The 20,850-nt window shown below is 34.5% G+C and overlaps 2 protein-coding genes across 2 annotated transcripts in view; both read right to left on the reverse strand.

The window, feature by feature from the left end:
- LOC125665710 (heparan-alpha-glucosaminide N-acetyltransferase-like) overlaps positions 1 to 17,647 on the reverse strand; it is a 39,174-nt gene extending 21,527 nt beyond the window's left edge. The window contains exons 1-3 of the mRNA XM_048898498.2: positions 17,497 to 17,647; positions 7,077 to 7,255; positions 4,820 to 4,950 (exon numbers count right to left, since the gene is read on the reverse strand). Coding sequence (XP_048754455.2) covers positions 4,820 to 4,950; positions 7,077 to 7,255; positions 17,497 to 17,530 — 344 coding nt within the window. The 5' untranslated portion in view covers positions 17,531 to 17,647. The remainder of the gene's footprint in view (positions 1 to 4,819; positions 4,951 to 7,076; positions 7,256 to 17,496) is intronic.
- The window catches only part of LOC125674557 (uncharacterized), a 412,455-nt gene that overhangs the window by 53,227 nt on the left and 338,378 nt on the right, over positions 1 to 20,850 (reverse strand). The gene's annotated exons all lie outside the window — the stretch shown is intronic.

The raw sequence follows: 20,850 nt of genomic DNA on the forward strand, positions 1-20,850 counted from the left end.
TTAAACATTGATTAAAATGGAAGGCATTAGATTTAGATACATCAGTATACATATACATTGTATCAATAAATAGAAATGAGTTAACCAAAATTAATGACATACAATATAGACCCGAAATCCACCAAATCTATGTCCCGCCAATGAAACGTGTGTACGTCGGTATATTGACAGTTTTTAAGGAAGATAATTGTGGGTATGGTTTTTACACATTGAATGGCAACAAGACTTGTCTTTCGTTGATTAATGAATTTTGTTGAACGAATCGATGACAACTGAACCTTGCAAAATCTGATTCAACATTGTTCTTCTTTTCTGGGATCTATTTTATGAAATATCAATAAACGAGAGAAAAATAATATGCGATGACTGAAAATTAGACAACTTGGGTTAAGTACATGAATTTATAAAATTTAACTAAATGATGAAAGGTGAAGATAACGAACAGTGATCAATCTCATAAATACTGAAAACAGTATAAAATAGAGAGTTGGGCAAACACGGACTCCTGAATATAACTTGCTTCATCCAATTCTTCAATATGTTTCAGAAACTGGAAAGCCCGGATATCATGGAGAAGTACAGTGTAGAGGTGAGGAACAGGTTCCAAGCACTGATGGAGCTAAAGGCGTTAGAAGACTGAAACAGTGTATATAGAGGCAACAGAAAACGTAAAACCAATAGGAAGAATCAGTCTCGGATAGGAGGGGAAAGTCAAAGCACGATGAGTGGTGAATGTGGGGCCAGCTGCTTCGGGTTCAGAGAGAGCATATGAGAGGCTGAGGCAGTAGAAATAAAGACCGGGAAGTGAAGAGGAGGAGTGTGAGAAAAGGCAAGAGAAAGTGGACGGAAAATCGGACAGAAAAAGCAGAAATAGTAACGGAAAATGGAAGGATGAAGGAGTTGTACGACATAAACATGGCTGTTACAGGGAGGAGGCAGTCAGGAGGAGAGAATATGACAGAGAAACCAGAGAAGATGAGTGTTCAAGGGAGATCTCAACAAGGAAGAATCAGAGCTCACAGCAGCAGATGAAGATATACAGATGACGTAAGAAGTGGAAGAAATAGACTCCGGAAAGTTTAGTCAACAAGAAGTGATGACAGCACTTATAAAGGGGAAGAAGAGTAAGGTCTATGGAGTAGACAATGTGAGTGAAGACCTGTCGATATGAAAGACACAAATAGGGGACCCACGGGCCTATTCAACATTATATGGAAAAAGGAAAGAGTTCCAGAAAAGCGGGAATATGCGCTAATTGGAAAGATTTTGAAGATAGTAAACATGAAAAAACTGCAACATCTGGAAATGAGCGACACTGTGATGTGTAAGATTGATTGATTAAATATTGTATAACGTCCCTCTCGAGAATATTTCACTCATATGGAGACATCACCAATTCTCGTGAAGTGTTGCAAAATTTAGGCCTTTGTTCGGCGCTTATGGCCATTGAGCAGGGAGGGATCTTTATCGTGCCACACCTGCTGCGACACAGGACATCGGTTTTTGCTGTCCGCCCCATTTAGTCGCCTCTTACGACAACCAAGCGGGTACTAAGGGCCTATTCTAACCCGAATCCCAACGTGATGTGATGTGATGTGTAAGATTGATTGATTGATTGAATATTGTTTAACGTCCCTCGAGAATATTTCACTCATATGGAGATGTCACCACTGCCGGTGAAGGGCTGCAAAATTTCGGCCTATGCTCTGCGCCTACGGTCATTGAGCAGGGAGGGTTCTTTATCGTGTCACACCTGCTGCGACACTGGACCTCGGTTTTTGCGGTCTCATCCGAAGGACCGCCCCATTTAGTCGGCTCTTACGACAAGCAAGGGGGTACTTAGGACGTATTCTAACCCGAATCCCCAAGGGAGATGTGTAAGATGTTTGGGAGAATAATTATAGACCAAATGAAGAAGCGAGTGGGAAAAACACCAAGGAAGAAACAAGCAGGATTTAAACCACTAAAATGAACATGTGATCAGATATTCGTTCCGAGGATTGCCATCAAACAGGAACACGAATAAAATGCTGGACTGTGTTTGCATTTCGTGGACTTTGAGAAAACATTTGCTTCTGTGCATCGGGGGAGTTTGTGCAAAATGTTATAATCGTTAAAGGGGTATGTATATGATTTTGAGGTGAACATTTTCAAATTTTATTTTTCCATTATTATTGTTTACAATTCTTAGGTAAAATCTACCTATTTCTATGGTCAACCAAAATTTAGATATCAGTTGTTGAGTTACGAGTGAGATACAGCACTCACAACTCCGTGTTATGTAAACAAGGTTCATGTCAAGTTCCTGTTTAGATATAGATTGTTCAATATAAAATAGCATGTTTAAAACAAAAAGAGATGTGCTTAACACTAAAAATTATTTAATTGGGTACAGAATTAGTTCGTAAATTTACAACAACAAAAAATCTGCTTTAAGCGAAAGTTACTAGTATATTTAACCCGTGTAAACAAAAACATGGCACAAGTCTTGTTTACATCACAAAGAATTGTGCCCTCTGTATCTCGCATGTACCTCAACAACTGATATTCAAATATTTGCTGACTATCAGAAATACATGTACCTTAGTTGAGCATTCTAAACACTAAAAATGAAAAAAATAAAAATAAAATTTGAAAATGTTCTGCTCAAACCGTGTCCTACTTCTTTAATGGTCAAGAAAATTAGAGAACTATACACTGGAGTTTGAGCGTGCCTTGATTAAACCCTTGGTGGTTTAAAGAGCCTATGATTGGCAACATCCATAATCATAGAGTTCAGTCTATATTCAGGTGTTGAAAAATCCAAGTATAGACTAGCTGTGGCTTCTTGAAATAAAGTATGTAAAACTTTCAAAGGAACAGAGTAGAATGTCGTGCGAATGTGATGTGGACCTAAATGTCTGTTGACGTAAGGTAAAAGTGAATAAAACGTGACATCATTTATACTTGATCTTTTATATGAACGATGTCCATGACTGCGTTTCTGTCTTTAAGTATTGGGAAAGAGTCCCATCACATTCACGTTATTTCCTTGTGGACTAGTCAGATTTCCCATATCATATACATTATCATTGCATTCGTATGGAAATTCAATACCTAGGGTCCTGATCCAGTGATCTTCGCTTTCTCTACGGAAAGGGGTACTTAATGTTGGACTATTTGTGTGATGGTAATTTATTTCTAAAATCTTTACCTTCATGGACAGTATGGAGTGGTCCGGTGAGTTGAAGTGCTTTAAAAGAAGTTGGTTACCACCATTATTTATTTGACATTTGTGACCCGATATTCTTTTATTAAGTGAACTCTTAGTTTCTCCAACACAATAGCACAGACAACGTTAGAAGATTTACAAGTCAAATTATCAAAAGTTTTGGTACATAAACTACGTCCAGTGAGATTACTACTAAATGAATTTCCAGTGATCAGTATGTCACAAGTTTTACAATTTTTACGGAACATTTTTAGATCGAATACATGAGATCTGAAAAGGAATCATCGAAAATATCCCTTACAGGAACATGACAATCTTTAATTTGATTTCTGTACCAAAGCTAATAATTAATTGGCTGTACATGCGACAAATCTTTGATATACATCGAAAGATAATCCAAATGACATCCACCAAACTGTTGGAGCATTTGCATTCTCCATTTTTTTGTTGAAGAAGCAACTGTCTATGATGTCAAAAAGTTTAGTCTTTGATTTATCGTGAGGAATGGTCGTGTAAAGAGTTGAAAAATCATACGTTTTGATGTTGTTCATTTGTGAAAAGTTTTGTGATTTCAAGTTTACTAAAAGTTCTCAAGAAATGTTTATAATCCACATTTGATTTATACTACTTTTGGCATATGTAGTCGTATAGTACGTTTGAAGTTTCTCCTTCACAGCTGTTAATATCTTCGTCAGGAACAAATATAGGGCCTTGGTAAAACATTTGCTGGATCCAGCAATGTATCTTTGTTTGTAAGGGTTTTTATGAAGTTTAGGAATCCAGTGCAGGATCACGAACAGGATAGTTTATGGGAAGCCGGGGAAAGTATGGAGTGCAGCGAGCATTGGAGTTAGAACGAAGGTCAAGCTTTTCAAATCGCTAGTGATGTCAAAGCTGCTATATAGTAGCGAAACGTGGAAGATGGGAAAGACAGATTCGATGAAATGCGTTTCAGTTAAGTTGTTTACGGAGTATCTTGGGGATAAGGTGACAGCAGATGGTAACAAACAGATAATAGACAGAGAGGGTGGACACAAATGCAATAAGTGACGAGTTGAGGAGACAACGATGGACCTGGGTAGGGCACGTGTTACGGAGGGAAGATGACAACGATTGTGAGATGGTGTTAGGTTGGACACCAGAAGAGGAAAGGACACGGTGGAAGGAGTGCAGGATGGAGAAGCTGGAATAAAGCCAGAGTGGTTTGTAGAGAGTTTGTGTCTTCTGACATGGGGAGAACTAAGTGTTCAGTAAGAAAGTAAAACGATAAATCACAGGGACTATCACCATGAATGCGTTTGTGAGTAAAAGAAAGACGAATATTTAGAAAATAATTTATAGGTAGCAGAATATTGAGTTATAGTTTGAAGAAGAGAAAGGATGCAGGGGTCAATGTGTGTAATTGTTCTGCAAAATGAATAACTTTTACCAACGACTTATTGCTAGGCGTATTTCGATTGATCAGTCAATCCATTTACCAAAGAATTACCTCAAGTGGATCTCTGCACGTGACTCCAATTGCTGCCACGATGGGTTGTGACCGCAAGAGTTTTACATAAGCGACTTTAAAAAAAACAAACAAGTGAGAGTAATTCTTGTTTATCTTACGTGCAGAAGGTTTCATCGTTTGTCCCTGTCAGGTCGTTCTCCTTCAGGTAGATGGTGGTACCAAATGTTGTGTTCACTTTTACAGTGTATATACTAAACTTCGGGATAGTGTCCACAAACACGGGGTCGCACTAGAGTGTTAGAAAAACAGAAGAATACTACAGAAACAAGAATATCACAGAACTTAAAATAACGCTGTACTCAGAACAAATTACATGTATATGGAAATGATACCGTCTTTTATTATATAGCTGTATGAAATCTCTAACTTGTCGTGAACACATCATATGAGTCAATGCACTTGGCATACCCCCCCCCCCCAACCCAAATAAAAGGTATAATATTTACAATTAGTGAAGGTTGGTATGGGGTTTTTTTTTCAATATACAGTAAAACACGGTTACATCGAACACATTTATAATGATTTTTCCACGATTATTGCAAAGATCAAAGGAATATCGCGGTCAGTATTCTACGATATACCTTAATAGTGAAAGGTGAAGATAACGAACAGTGATCAATCTTATAAATCCCATAAACAATACAATATAGATAGTTGGGTAAACACGTACACCTGGAACACACCAGAGGTGGGATCAGGTGCCTAGGAGGAGTAAGCATTCCCCGTCGACCGGTCACATCCGCCATGAGCCCTATATCTTGATCAGGTAAACGGAGTTATCCGTATTCAAAATCAGTTTACCACGAACGATCTAACAATCGGTATGAAATATGATAGGTTGTATTAGCAAACTAGATCGTTATAACGACCATAGAATTTGCGAAATGCTGACTTTAAACGAGACTGTTTATGAGAAAACTGATACACATCTCGCTTGCACTTCGAGTTTTGCTAATGCAACAATAAAGTTATTGACTGATAACTAAATTTTATAATCATGAAAATCAATCAATAAATTAATAAATTAATAAATGACTGAAGAACATATGTCCTTCGGTATAAACAAATCGTCTGCATTCCAAGAGCGATACACATGTAAACATGGCGATGCACAGACAAGTTTCTCTTGAACTGTATTCAAAGCAATTAATATATATATATATATATATATATATATATATATATATATATATATATAATTCGTTAACATCAAATTAAATAATTAAAATATTTTCTTTTTCAAAATAGATTTACAATACCCCTACCATCTCACCATTTTAGTCAGCAGAAACAATGTAGATTATTTTGGAAATTGCCATGACGTCACGGTGGCCTAATTCGTAGCTATATTGGAAATCGATTAGTTGTATATTTCTGAGCCGTAGTAGAATAGAAATAAAGTTCTTGTTTTCGTGTATATTGCAGAATAACCTCGTTGGTAACGCAATCATTATTTCTTAATTCGAGATGAGAGTGAAGTGATTAAAACATGACAAACGTCTTGGATATAGCGAATTATTTTTAACGAATCAAAATCACCCGGCCCCAGCACTTCGCTATAAGCATGTTTTACTGTAATTGTTTGTCCCCCCCCCCAGCACTTCGCTATAAGCGTGATTTATTGTAATTGTTTGCCCCCAAGTACTTTGCTATAAGCGTAATTTACTGTAATTGTTTGTCCCCTAAGCACTTCGCTATAAGCGTGATTTACTGTAATTCTTTGCCCCCCCCCCCCCCCCAGTGTTTCGCTATAGGCGTGATATACTGTAATTGTTTGTCCCCACAGTGCTTCGTTATGAGCGGGATTTACTGCATTGTTTGTACCCCAGCATTTCGCTATAAGCGTGATTTACTGTAATTGTTTGTCCCAGTACTTCGCTATAAGTGTGATTTACTGTAATTGTTTGTCTCCCAGCACTTCTCCATAAGCGTGATTTACTGTAATTTTTTGTCCCCAGCACTTCACTATAAATGTGTTTACTGTAATCGTTTGTCCCAGCACTTCACTATAAGCATGATTTACTGTAATTGTTTGTCCCCAAGCACTTCGCTATAAGCGTGATTTACTGTATTGTTTGCCCCCACAGTGCTTCGCTATGAGCGGGATTTACTACATTGTTTGTACCCCAAGCACTTCACTATAAGCGTGATTTACTGTAATTGTTTGTCCTCAGTACTTCACTATAAGCATGATTTACTGTAATTATTTGTACCCCAGCATTTCGCTATAAGCGTGATTTACTGTAATTGTTTGTCCCCAAGCACTTCGCTACAAGCTATAAGCGTATTGCACTGTATCCTGTGACGTCACGCTAAGAACCCCCTATCTGCATTTCCGTTTTAGATCAAAGTTACCTTCCAGCACTCATCATTTAATGAGTATAACAGTATATGGAAATTAACAGTGGAGTTGATTGTGAGCCATGCTTCGTCTAGTCTCAGTTCCGGTTTCGATTTGAGGTTTCCCTCTTTGCTGTTGTATTCCTTGGCGTATTCTAAGTCCGATAACCCGGAAGTCTCGAGTACAAGGAAAACTTAAAAAGAAAACCTGCACTGTATGATAATTTTCAAAAAATGTAAGGCACTCAAAAAGGGTGTTGCTAAAACGCGGAACGGAAAACGGAACGGAAAACGGGACGGAAGACGGAACAGAACGGAATTTAAGAATTAGAATGATTAATGTTGATAAGATAACGCCAAAAAAAAAATGGGTGAAAAATCATTCATTTTGATTAAAATCAACACTTTGGGAATTGTTTAAATGCGATAAAACAACTTTATTTTAAAATTTTGTATCATAAATTGATTAAGCGAATTTACAAACACTTTGAAATTTCGGCATTGACAAAGGTGTTAGCGGGCAGTGACACCTATGGGTAGAGAATGAATAAACTTGTGGTTTATATACCCCCCCCCCACCCGTGGCAAAAAAGTTTTATTATACACGTGTATCGGTAGCAGTTCTATCATACACGTATATCTGTAGGAGTTCTATTATACACGTATATCTGTAGGAGTTTTGTTATACACGTATATCTGTAGGAGTTTTATTATCCACGTATATCTGTAGGAGTTTTCTCATACACGTATATCTGTAGCTTTATTATACACGTATATTTGTAGTTTTATTATACACGTATATCTGTAGGAATTTTATTATACATGTATATCTGTAGGAGTTTTATTATACACGTATATCTGTAGGAGTTTTATTATACACGTATATCTGTGGTAATTTTATTATACACATATATCTGTAGGAGGTTTATTATACACGTATATATGTAGGAGGTTTATTATACATGTATATATGTAGGAGTTTTATCATACACGTATATCTGTAGGAGTTTTATTATACACGTATATATGTAGGAGTTTTATCATACACGTATATCTGTAGGAGTTTTATTATACACGTATATCTGTAGGAGTTTTATTATACACGTATATCTATAGTTTTATTATACACGTATATCTGTAGGAGTTTTATTATACACGTATATATGTAGGAGTTTTATTATACACGTATATCTGTAGTTTTATTATACACGTATACCTGTAGTTTTATTATACACGTATATATGTAGGAGTTTTATTATACACGTATATATGTAGTTTTATTATACACGTATATCTCTAGGAGTTTTATTATACACGTATATCTGTAGGAGTTTTATTATACACGTATGTCTGTAGTTTTATTATACACGTGTATCTATAGTTTTATTATACACGTACATCTGTAGTTTTATTATACACGTGTATCTATAGTTTTATTATACACGTATACCTGTAGTTTTATTATACACGTATATATGTAGGAGTTTTATTATACACGTATATATGTAGTTTTATTATACACGTATATCTCTAGGAGTTTTATTATACACGTATATCTGTAGGAGTTTTATTATACACGTATGTCTGTAGTTTTATTATACACGTGTATCTATAGTTTTATTATACACGTACATCTGTAGTTTTATTATACACGTGTATCTATAGTTTTATTATACACGTATATCTGTAGGAGTTTTATTATACACGTATATCTGTAGGCGTTTTGTTATACACGTATATCTGTAGGAGTTTTATTATACACGTATATCTGTAGGAGTTTTATTATACACTGATATCTGTGGTAGCTTTATTATACACGTATATCTGTAGGAGTTTTATTATACACGTATATCTGTAGGAGGTTTATTATACACGTATAGCTGTAGTTTTATTATACACGTATGTCTGTAGTTTTATTATACACGTGTATCTGTAGGAGTTTTATCATACACGTATATATGTAGGAGTTTTATCATACACGTATATATGTAGGAGTTTTATTATACACGTGTATCTGTAGGAATTTTATCATACACGTATATCTGTAGCAGTTCTATCATACACGTATATCTGTAGGAATTTTATTATACACGTATATCTGTAGGAGTTTTATTATACACGTATATCTGTGGTAGTTTTATTATACACGTATATCTGTAGTTTTATTATACACGTATATCTGTAGGAGTTTTCTCATACACGTATATCTGTAGTTTTATTATACACGTATATCTGTAGTTTTATTATACACGTATATCTGTAGGAGTTTTAATATACACGTAAATCTGTAGGAGTTTTATTATACACGTATATCTGTAGGAGTTTTATTATACATGTATATCTGTAGGAGTTTTATTACACACGTATATCTGTAATAGTTTTACTATACACGTATATATGTAGTTTTATTATACACGTATATCTGTAGGAGTTTTATTATACACGTATATATGTAGTTTTATTATACACGTATATCTGTAGGAGTTTTATTATACACGTATATCTGTAGGAGTTTTATTATACACGTATATCTGTAGGAGTTTTATCATACACGTATATCTGTAGGAGTTTTATCATACACGTATATCTGTAGGAGTTTTATTATACACGTATATCTGTAATAGTTTTATTATACACGTATATCTGTAGGAGTTTTATTATACACGTATATCTGTAGGAGTTTTATCATACACGTATATCTGTAGGAGTTTTATCATACACGTATATCTGTAGGAGTTTTATTATACACGTATATCTGTAGGAGTTTTATCATACACGTATATCTGTAGGAGTTTTATCATACACGTATATCTGTAGGAGTTTTATTATACACGTATATCTGTAGGAGTTTTATTATACACGTGTATCTGTAGGAGTTTTATTATACACGTGTATCTGTAGGAGTTTTATTATACACGTGTATCTGTAGGAGTTTTATTATACACGTATATCTGTAGGAGTTTTATTATACACGTATAACTGTAATAGTTTTATTATACACGTATATATGTAGTTTTATTATACACGTATATCTGTAGGAGTTTTATTATACACGTATATCTGTAGTTTTATTATACACGTATATCTGTAGGAGTTTTATTATACACGTATATATGTAGTTTTATTATACACGTATATCTGTAGGAGTTTTATCATACACGTATATCTGTAGGAGTTTTATCATACACGTATATCTGTAGGAGTTTTATTATACACGTATATCTGTAGGAGTTTTATTATACACGTGTATCTGTAGGAGTTTTATTATACACGTGTATCTGTAGGAGTTTTATTATACACGTATATCTGTAGGAGTTTTATTATACACTGATATCAGTGGTAGCTTTATTATACACGTATATCTGTAGGAGTTTTATCATACACGTATATCTGTAGGAGTTTTATTATACACGTATATCTGTAGGAGTTTTATTATACACGTACATCTGTAGTTTTATTATACACGTATGTCTGTAGTTTTATTATACACGTATATCTGTAGGAGTTTTATTATACACGTATATCTGTAGTTTTATTATACACGTATATCTGTAGTTTTATTATACACGTATATCTGTAGTTTTATTATACACGTATATCTGTAGTTCTATTATACGTGTATCTGTAGGAGTTTTATTATACACGTATATCTGTAGGAGTTTTATTATACACGTACATCTGTAGTTTTATTATACACGTATATCTGTAGTTTTATTATACACGTGTATCTGTAGGAGTTTTATCATACACGTATATATGTAGGAGTTTTATTATACACGTGTATCTGTAGGAATTTTATCATACACGTATATCTGTAGCAGTTCTATCATACACGTATATCTGTAGAGTTTTATTATACACGTATATCTGTAGGAGTTTTATTATACACGTATATCTGTGGTAGTTTTATTATACACGTATATCTGTAGTTTTATTATACACCTATATCTGTAGGAGTTTTCTCATACACGTATATCTGTAGTTTTATTATACACGTATATCTGTAGTTTTATTATACACGTATATCTGTAAGAGTTTTAATATACACGTATATCTGTAGGAGTTTTATTATACACATATATCTGTAGGAGTTTTATTATACACGTATATCTGTAGGAGTTTTATTATACACGTATATCTGTAATAGTTTTATTATACACGTATATCTGTAGGAGTTTTTTCATACACGTATATCTGTAGGAGTTTTATTATACACGTATATATGTAGTTTTATTATACACGTATATCTGTAGGAGTTTTATTATACACGTATATATGTAGTTTTATTATACACGTATATCTGTAGGAGTTTTATCATACACGTATATCTGTAGGAGTTTTATCATACACGTATATCTGTAGGAGTTTTATTATACACGTATATCTGTAGGAGTTTTATTATACACGTGTATCTGTAGGAGTTTTATTATACACGTGTATCTGTAGGAGTTTTATCATACACGTGTATCTGTAGCAGTTCTATCATACACGTATATCTGTAGGAGTTTTATTATACACGTATATCTGTGGTAGTTTTATTATATACGTATATCTGTAAGAGTTTTCTTATACACGTATATCTGTAGTTTTATTATACACGTATATATGTAAGAGTTTTAATATACACGTATATCTGTACGAGTTTTATTATACACGTATATCTGTAGGAGTTTTATTATACACGTATATATGTAGTTTTATTATACACGTATATCTGTAGTTCTATTATACGTGTATCTGTAGGAGTTTTATTATACACGTATAGCTGTAGGAGTTTTCTCATACACGTATATCTATAGTTTTATTATCCACGTATATCTGTAGGAGTTTTATTATACACGTATATCTGTAGTTTTATTATACACGTATATCTGTAGTTTTATTATACACGTATATCTGTAGGAGTTTTATTATACACGTATATATGTAGGAGTTTTATTATACACGTATAGCTGTAGGAGTTGTATTATACACGTATAGCTGTAGGAGTTGTATTATACACGTATATCTATAGTTTTATTATCCACGTATATCTGTAGGAGTTTTATTATACACGTATATCTGTGGTAGTTTTATTATACACGTATATATGTAGGAGTTTTATCATACACGTATATCTGTAGGAGTTTTATCATACACGTGTATCTGTAGTTTTATTATACACGTATATATGTAGTTTTATTATACACGTATATATGTAGGAGTTTTATTATACACGTATATATGTAGGAGTTTTATTATACACGTATTTCTGTAGGAAATTTATTATACACGTATATATGTAGGAGTTTTATTATACACGTATATCTGTAGGAGTTTTATTATACACGTATATCTGTAATTTTATTATACACGTATATATGTAGTTTTATTATACACGTATATATGTAGGAGTTTTATTATACACGTATATATGTAGGAGTTTTATTATACACGTATATATGTAGGAGTTTTATTATACACGTATTTCTGTAAGAGTTTTATTATACACGTATATATGTAGGAGTTTTATTATACACGTATATATGTAGGAGTTTTATCATACATGCGTATCTGTAGGATTTTTTATTATCTGTAGAACTTTCATTATCTGTTGGAGTTTTATTATACATACTAAAGCCTATTGATAGATTGTAAAAAAAAAAAAAATAACTCACATTTCATTATATCGTAATTACGAGAAAAAATCTCGTAACTACGAGAAAAGTTCCCGTAATTACGAGATAATTATCTTTAAATTACGAGAAAAGATCTTGTAATTACGAGAAAAGATCTCGTAATTACGAGAAAAGATTTTGTAATTACGAGATAATTATTTCGAAACTACGAGAAAAGATCTCGTAATTACGAGAAAATATATTTATATCAATTTAAGCCGAGTTGCACAACTATTGGATAGTCTTGGAAGCGTTTGATAATATTTCCCTCTATGTTTCTTGATCAGCAAATCGAGATGATCGCATTCAAAGTGTGTGTGACGGTACATATTGTCGTCCGGTGTCGCATGATTTAGTTACGCATAGTTCTCGTAGGAGCGCTAAATACCTATAATTTTCGTTCCTGATTATAATTTACGTTCTGGTCCGCTGTATACGCACATTTCTTGTGGGTTTTGTTTATTTCATCGGGTTACTAGTATACAATAATCAAAGACGAATATCATTAGAGCCGGGTTATTTATACATCGTCTATTCTTATGTTTTCAATAACCAAAAATTGTCAGATAAACAGGTGTTTATTCTTGTTTTATTACGGATGTTTGATCTCCAATTCAAAGGATTGTAATTTAACTCTAGGTGTGAAACTTGTATAGATACATGTAGAGTTGTTATGTGACTCCTTAATCTGCAATATGTACCGACACAAACCCTCACCATTATTAGATGTACATGTACCATCAGGCGCTCACCCATATATCTCGAGTAGGAATAAGACTTATTGAAATAAGTTTGGACTTTTATTAAATCTAGACTATATAAACAAATGTATACAATATTTTTTTCCCCATTGATTAATGCCATCATATATTGTACCGTGAGGGTACGTACATATCGTCGCTGATGATGATATGTGCCACATGACAATATGTACCATCAAAGTGTGCACTCAACGCCGGAATTACAAGAGTCCTGAACTTCCATACACAGTTACACTAAGCAATATGGTAGTTTAACTTTATCATTAGCTTATATCATCATAAAACTTGTGAAATTTAATTAATCGATAGTGCAGAAACCTACAATAATAAATCGTCGTCTTCTTTCCTTTGTATTTTAGATGCATGAATAAACTTTCACTCGGTAAGTTAACGATTTAAAAATTCTAATGATCTATTTTGCATATTTTGAATGGAAAGTGACTTCTTATATTGAAAACATATTCCAAAACACACTGTCGGAACTAGGAGAGGGGCGCTCATATAAAGAAAGATATCATGTGACCAATGTTCATTCATTTTTCTCGTAATTTTGAGATAATTATTTCGTAATTACGAGATCTTTTCTCGTAATTACGAGATCTTTTCTCATAATTTCGCGATAATTATCTCGTAATTACGAGATAGTGGATGGTGAATTTATTTTTTCATATGATACTAATCGGCTTTCGTATGCACATGTATATCTGTGGAAATTTTATTATCTGTAGGAATTTTAATATCTGTAGGAGTTTTCCTTTCTCTCAGATTTCTATTATCTGTACAATTTTCACTACACGGTAAAATGCATGATTGTGTAATTGCAGTATTAGCAGTAGCTTAAGCGCAGAAGGGACATGAATGACACATGCAGGTCAAGTACACCCCCAGGGTGTGGTGTAAATTTCACTCTCATTTGTTAACAGGGAAAAACACTAGTTGAAAGACCTACAAACAACCGACCTAATGTTTCATTTGTTAGTTTCACCAGGTATATTGCATCTTGGATCTAGTGCTAAATGTTTAACAGGATTACATATGTAACACACACTGTTTACTGAGGGTAGGGTGGGGTGGCGCTGGGGATGTACTACATTGAGGGTAGGGGGTGTCGCTTGGGGTGTACTACATTGAGGGTAGGGGGTGGCGCTAGGGGTAAACTACATGTATTCAGCTAGATAGAAACACGTTGGATAAATTTTAAAAAGTCATATTTCGACCAAATCGTATGTAAATCTGGGTTGTTTTTTTATTTTTTTTATTTTATCATTTCAGAGGTCAAAGCATGTCATTCTTCACAAAACTTCAAATGCTGAATTCATTAACATAACTTTGCTGAATAGGTTAATCATGTCCCATTGAATGCCTTTTAATTGAAAAGAAAACATGTTTTATTTAATCATCAAGATATTCTGGTTTTTCATTGAATGGAGCCATTTTTATCCAGGGTACATACAAACATAAATGTGAGTGTATTTTTTCACACAAGATGGTTAGAATGTATTAGTTCTTCTAAGTTGTACTTTAAGTTATCTGCCCTTGAGCATGAATTCGCTATCGAATTTCTTGAAAATACTACGGAGGTTTGCAATCCCAAATACATTCTTTGATATTTTGTCATTTTCATCTCCCCCTTTTTGAGTGGAAAGTGTACAAACTTGGGTCACCCCCACCCGACCTCCCACCCCTTTAAAATGCTCTTGTTCCGCTCCTTTAATAGATTTTGCAATACAGTACTACCATACAAAGATTTCTCCTCCAGCTACATTACCTTCTGGTTTCTCCAATACACTCTTCAGACTTCACACTTTGTGACAAAATACCTTTAAATATGAATTATATATTGACCAATAAAGGCTGATAAATGCTTTATTTCGTTTGCTGCTTTAGACTCAATTCAAGAAATTTTCATGTAGAGGCGCCGCAAATATTTGACATACTAGCATGCATGGCTCCCAGGCTGGCAGCAGTGAGAGTTTATTTTTATCATACCACGCCCATTGTGATGTGAGTATGGATGCTATATCATGCCACGCCCACTGGGACGTGAGTATGGATGCTATATCATGCCACGCCCACTGGGACGTGAGTATGAATGCTATGCTTCTTGTCCAGAAAGAATTTCGTATCTAGAAAGTCTTCATTGACACTTACACCAAACACTAATGTTGTTTCTTTCAAAAATTGATGGAAATGAAAACTAATTTTATGGTTTTATAAGTTATTTCCATATCGAATGTAATTTATTCTCATCAACGAAGTTCAAAGCATTAGGAGAAATTTATAGAGAGGGGTAAGATATTTCAACTCTTGAGCATCCTATAATTTTCAAGTCCCTTTGTTTTTATGAATTTTATCTCAGTACTTATTACAATCAAACTAAGCCAAAAAATATATACATTTTGTATCATATCAACCCATGGCTACACATTTTTGTTTCTAACACGTGTCCTTAGACTCCGCGGTGTGAGTCATAGTCTTCCTGGCGCGTTCTGTTTGGATGTTGTGCTTAAAAACAAATTGCCAATATTTCCGTGTACCAGGCGACGCATAAATGTGTACACCCATTGCAATTCTTATTTGACAATAAATCGTGAAAAGATTGCCCATGTCGTACTGGATAATCTTTCTGTCCATACGCAAACTCCGTTACACATGTCATTATGTTTTATTGAGAACACGAAGACATGCTACGTAATGTAATCCAAAATTTAAAGTTCAGTGAAGGATCGGAGATTCGAAATTCCCGATGATCCAAGTTTCAAATTTGCACATCAAAATTGAAAGAAAAGGTTGCTAAGATACACATCTCCGATTGTGAAAATATGATGTCATACATTATATATTCACAATTTAGAGGGAAATGCTATCATTATTTTGTACAATTTTCAGTGGCAAATGGTATCGCAGTCCATCATGTTTCATGGTTTATAACAGCCACTGTGATTGGTTAATCCGTACAACGCTTATTTCGTTTGTAGAGGATAGGGGTTTGTGCCCTGTTTCCGACATCGCTTTCCTTGTGAAATATTAGGTCACGTGTTGCGTTGACATAATAAAGAACTCCCGCTTCTGATTGTACACGGATGCGAGCTGGAGGCTTTATGTGTAGTCTCGTGTTTTAATGTGTAGTCTAACGTAGAGTCAGTATCCATTATAATGAGGTGACATTTTTCTTTAACGGAAATAGAATCTCCGAAATCCATCAAACATTTATCGTTATGTACATCAACCAATCAGATAGTTTAATTGGAAGGATTGGATGACGCTTGTGACGTTAACGGCGTATACATGGCTAAATTGTTTGATTTTCAAAGGCCAAAATGGACCTTAAAAGTACCTAGTTCTTTATCGAGCATTTCAAAACTTTTTCATAAACGGTTTACAAGGAGTACTTGGTGTAGAAAACGAAATAGCGGTGACGATTGCCATATAATCAAGATATGAATGTATAGGAGTCCTACTCATAGACACATGGCGATCATTTTCACATGACAATCATGTTTACTGATTTTGCAATTCGATTGAAAAAATATGATACATGTACATGGGTTCAAATGAATCCGATCATAATTTAGTAAATTGTTATCGGGGAAATTATGTAATATACCATGTGTCCTTGGCATATGTTGTAAGCGCGCGTACCAGATCTCCACATCTGAATATCTTCATTCAGTTAAAATGAAAACATTAATCAAGATTTGCAAATGATGCATACACACATCGATAATGAAATTAATCCGTTGATTGCAGTAATGAAAACAAGATATAGAAACCTACAATGTTACAATTAAAAAGCGTATATTAATTTCACATGTTCTCAATATGAAAATCATCCATCTAATTTTTGTTATTACTAAGAAATAAAATTATCATAAAATGTGGGCTGGTAAAAATGATGATTAAAAAACAATACACGCACACACGGGACATGCACTTGTCGCAGCAGTTATGTGGCGCAATTCTCTGTAAATCAATAAACGAATATAAGATTGTTAGGATATTAGATATTTTACCTACCTAAAATTAAAGCTACTTGTCCGCGTGTGTCCATCGTGCTTCAGGTACCTGACAATTGTTTACATTCTTTGACGTGCCGCCGTCTGCTGCGCGACTGTTACACGACAGAAGATTTATACAGGTGAAATATTCAAAACACCTCGATGAAATGCTTTGCTGTTCACTGTTAAGGGGCACATTTTTGTTGTGACAGTTTAACGAATCGTTATCGCCAAAATTTAGGGCGATTTGCTATGTGAGGAACACAGGGGAGGGGGAGGGGCCGGATTATCTATCAGCGCTACAAAAGAGTGTCAATTTCGTTGGAGTGATCGTAGTCATGATTTCGTTCTTGTTTGATGCAACCCTTGTGAAGGGCGGATCCAGAAATAGTTTGTAGTGGGATTTGTACGTGTATCACAGACGTCAATTTCAGAAGCTGGGTCACAGAGCACTGATTCTCGTTCATACCAATAGTTAGTACATGTGTCAATGAGATGGTCAACCCACCCCCTCCCCTCCAGCTCCCTTAGAATGCGATACATTTGCCAGATGTGCATGCACGTACAAAACTCGCCATAAACCCTTCTTCCTCCACAGGCAGTGAAAGTGTGGTGAAAACTTACTTTTTCAGAACGTGGTCTGATAGTTAAAATCCGTGGTCACTTGAGTTACCCTTATTTTTATATATAGGAATTATATTGCCGCATGTCCACTGTGATGGGATTATACCAGAATCAAATATTTTATTAAATAGTACTACATAAAAGCTTAAAGGGACTGATTCACGATTTCCCCCCAAATTTAGTTTTTCACTTGCAATGATCAGAATCTATTGTCTAATGTGTTTAAAAGATTTTACATAAAAATTAAGGTTATACATTATCACAGAAGCTCATTTTAGAGAGTTTATTATTTGTTTTGTAAACAAAAATTGCGGTATGTTATTGTTTACGAAATTTTCAAAAGAAATGGATATCGATCTAAGTTTATTATATCTTTCACATGTCAAGCATTCTTTGGGTAAAATGTATTATCTAAAAGTTAAAATTTATGAGTATGCAAATTAAGATGCTTTAAATTAAAAAAAATAACATTTCACTGGTTTGTATACATGAAAAGACTTTGTTTACATGACACATATAAAAGGCTAAAACATTGCTTTTATTCTTCCATTCAGAAGGTCAAAATTCTAACTGTCAACATTAAATGAGTTATATAATTTATTTAATGTTTAACATCAAAAATGAAAAAAAATTTTTTTTTCAAACATCTGGTTTAATAGCATATTAGAGGTTGATTTACGGTAGTACTCTACATTGTCATAATGGCTGACTTCCTGCAAAAACATGGATGAAAAAATCGGTATCAGCAATATTAGACTTTTCCTTTTCAATTTCAATACCTACCCGAGTAGCTCAGTAGGTTTGAATACCGACTGATGAACTTTAGATCGCAGGTTCGAGTCCAGCAGGGGTATTAATTTTTTTTCCAGATTACTTTCTATTAAAACTGTATATTTTGACAAAATTAAGTAAATTTGAAAATTTTCAACTTCAAAATATTGTTGTACATATCCACATCAAATTTCTCTGGTGTAGCATACCTCCTTAAGGTCTTCATTTACAATTTTGTCATCTCCACATGATTTGTTATTCTTTAGTATCTTTATACATTTTAGAATTTCTTCCCTAGTAATTGGTTGGTTTATAAGAATATTCATTTCTATATTTGATAATAATCTCAATTCTTCCTCTGTTATCGCAATTCTCCTTTGAATTAGAACGCTTTACCTGATATAGTACTGCGTTGTGTGACGACACAATTGAATTAGACGATTGAACAGCATTCTCTACTCAGAGTTCCGTGAGCTCCTCGCACTATGTGAAGCTAGCGTAACGCGCCCTCTGGTGAGATAATGGATTGCAGTTTGAATGACATGTTTGATGTAATACAACAAGAGTTTTAATTGGGCGATTACAGCCCGCCCACTTTCTCGAGCGGATTCAGGTGATCAGATAAAATCTGTAGCTCTCTGAAAAAAATATTGTGACGGAACAGAGAGCTACAGATCCACCTCTTATAAAAACCGACGATTTACGCGGCACAAAAAGCTAAGAACGGTTGAGGCCTGATATCGGTGTAAACTTATGTTGCTGTCTCATAAATTCAATATTTAAAAAATCTTAACATATTTTCCTATTATACTTATACAATAAAGCCACACACGACCCGGAAACTCGCAGCTTCAAATGATTTCGTTTGTTGACGTAGCCATGTTAGGTAGCCGGTCAATTCGAACTCTGTTGCTATTGGTATCTATTCATAAAATTGGTTGTAAGTTATGCATTCGCTCTTCATTTATTATCAACACGAATAATTAACAGAAAACAAAATATAGTTTTTGTAAAGGTATAATAAGCTCTTGATTAACGAAAATGCTACATAAGCCCATTATGGTCCTTAACACTCGTGTGGCAGAGATGGAGACCGGCCCAGACTAATGAAAGCCGCATTGCCGTGAGTTCAGCTATTTGAATAATTATCATTTAATGGAACTGGGATGGTATATTATTTAAAATATTTAGCTAAAATATTTGCGGGGTGCTATTAGTTCACATCTAGACACTATTGTGTTAGTATGGATATGAACCGGGATTCGAATTGACTGGCTCCCTAACATGGCTACCACCAGTATGTTAATTACTTGCATTCCGGGTTAGCATTATGTAACCGGTATGGTTCTATGTTTTGTCACTTTTCTATTCATCTTACGTTTCCGGTTAAATAAATGTGCTGCGTTTACAACTGAGTGTTTGTTGCTGTGTTGGATATACACTAACTGGCGTGGTGGCAGCGGTCATTCATGAACCCAAGCTATTTTTGACGTATATTCAACTCTCCTAGAAGTGGACAGTAACAACGTGATAAAATTCACCCCGGACACACAGGCACTAACGTATTTGGCATAATATCGTGAACAACATGGCGAATAGAGCGCCAAAACAGTGGTGCTTGACAAAAGTAGAAACTGTTAACTCCTATGAAAACTGGAGACAAAATTTATTATATACTCTCTCCCTGGACCCCAATTTTTTACCATATCTAGAGGACGGTGCAAATTGGGGGAAGAAAACCCGTGCTAACCCCCTTAGAAACTTCGAGAACGACGACGAGAATGTCCCCGAGGCCAATAGAAAGACCCGCGCACAGAAAGTCAGAATCCTCGAACTCATGCTCGGTCAAATCGCAAATTATACACCTATTATAGCAAGGAACACTATTGTTAACAATTCTACGACACTTAGGGACATATGGCAGATCATTCGCTTACATTATGGATTTCAGTCAACGGGTGCACATTTCCTTGACTTT

Source organism: Ostrea edulis, chromosome 10 (assembly GCF_947568905.1).
Source record: "Ostrea edulis chromosome 10, xbOstEdul1.1, whole genome shotgun sequence".
In the NCBI taxonomy this organism is placed as follows: Eukaryota; Metazoa; Mollusca; class Bivalvia; order Ostreida; family Ostreidae; genus Ostrea; species Ostrea edulis.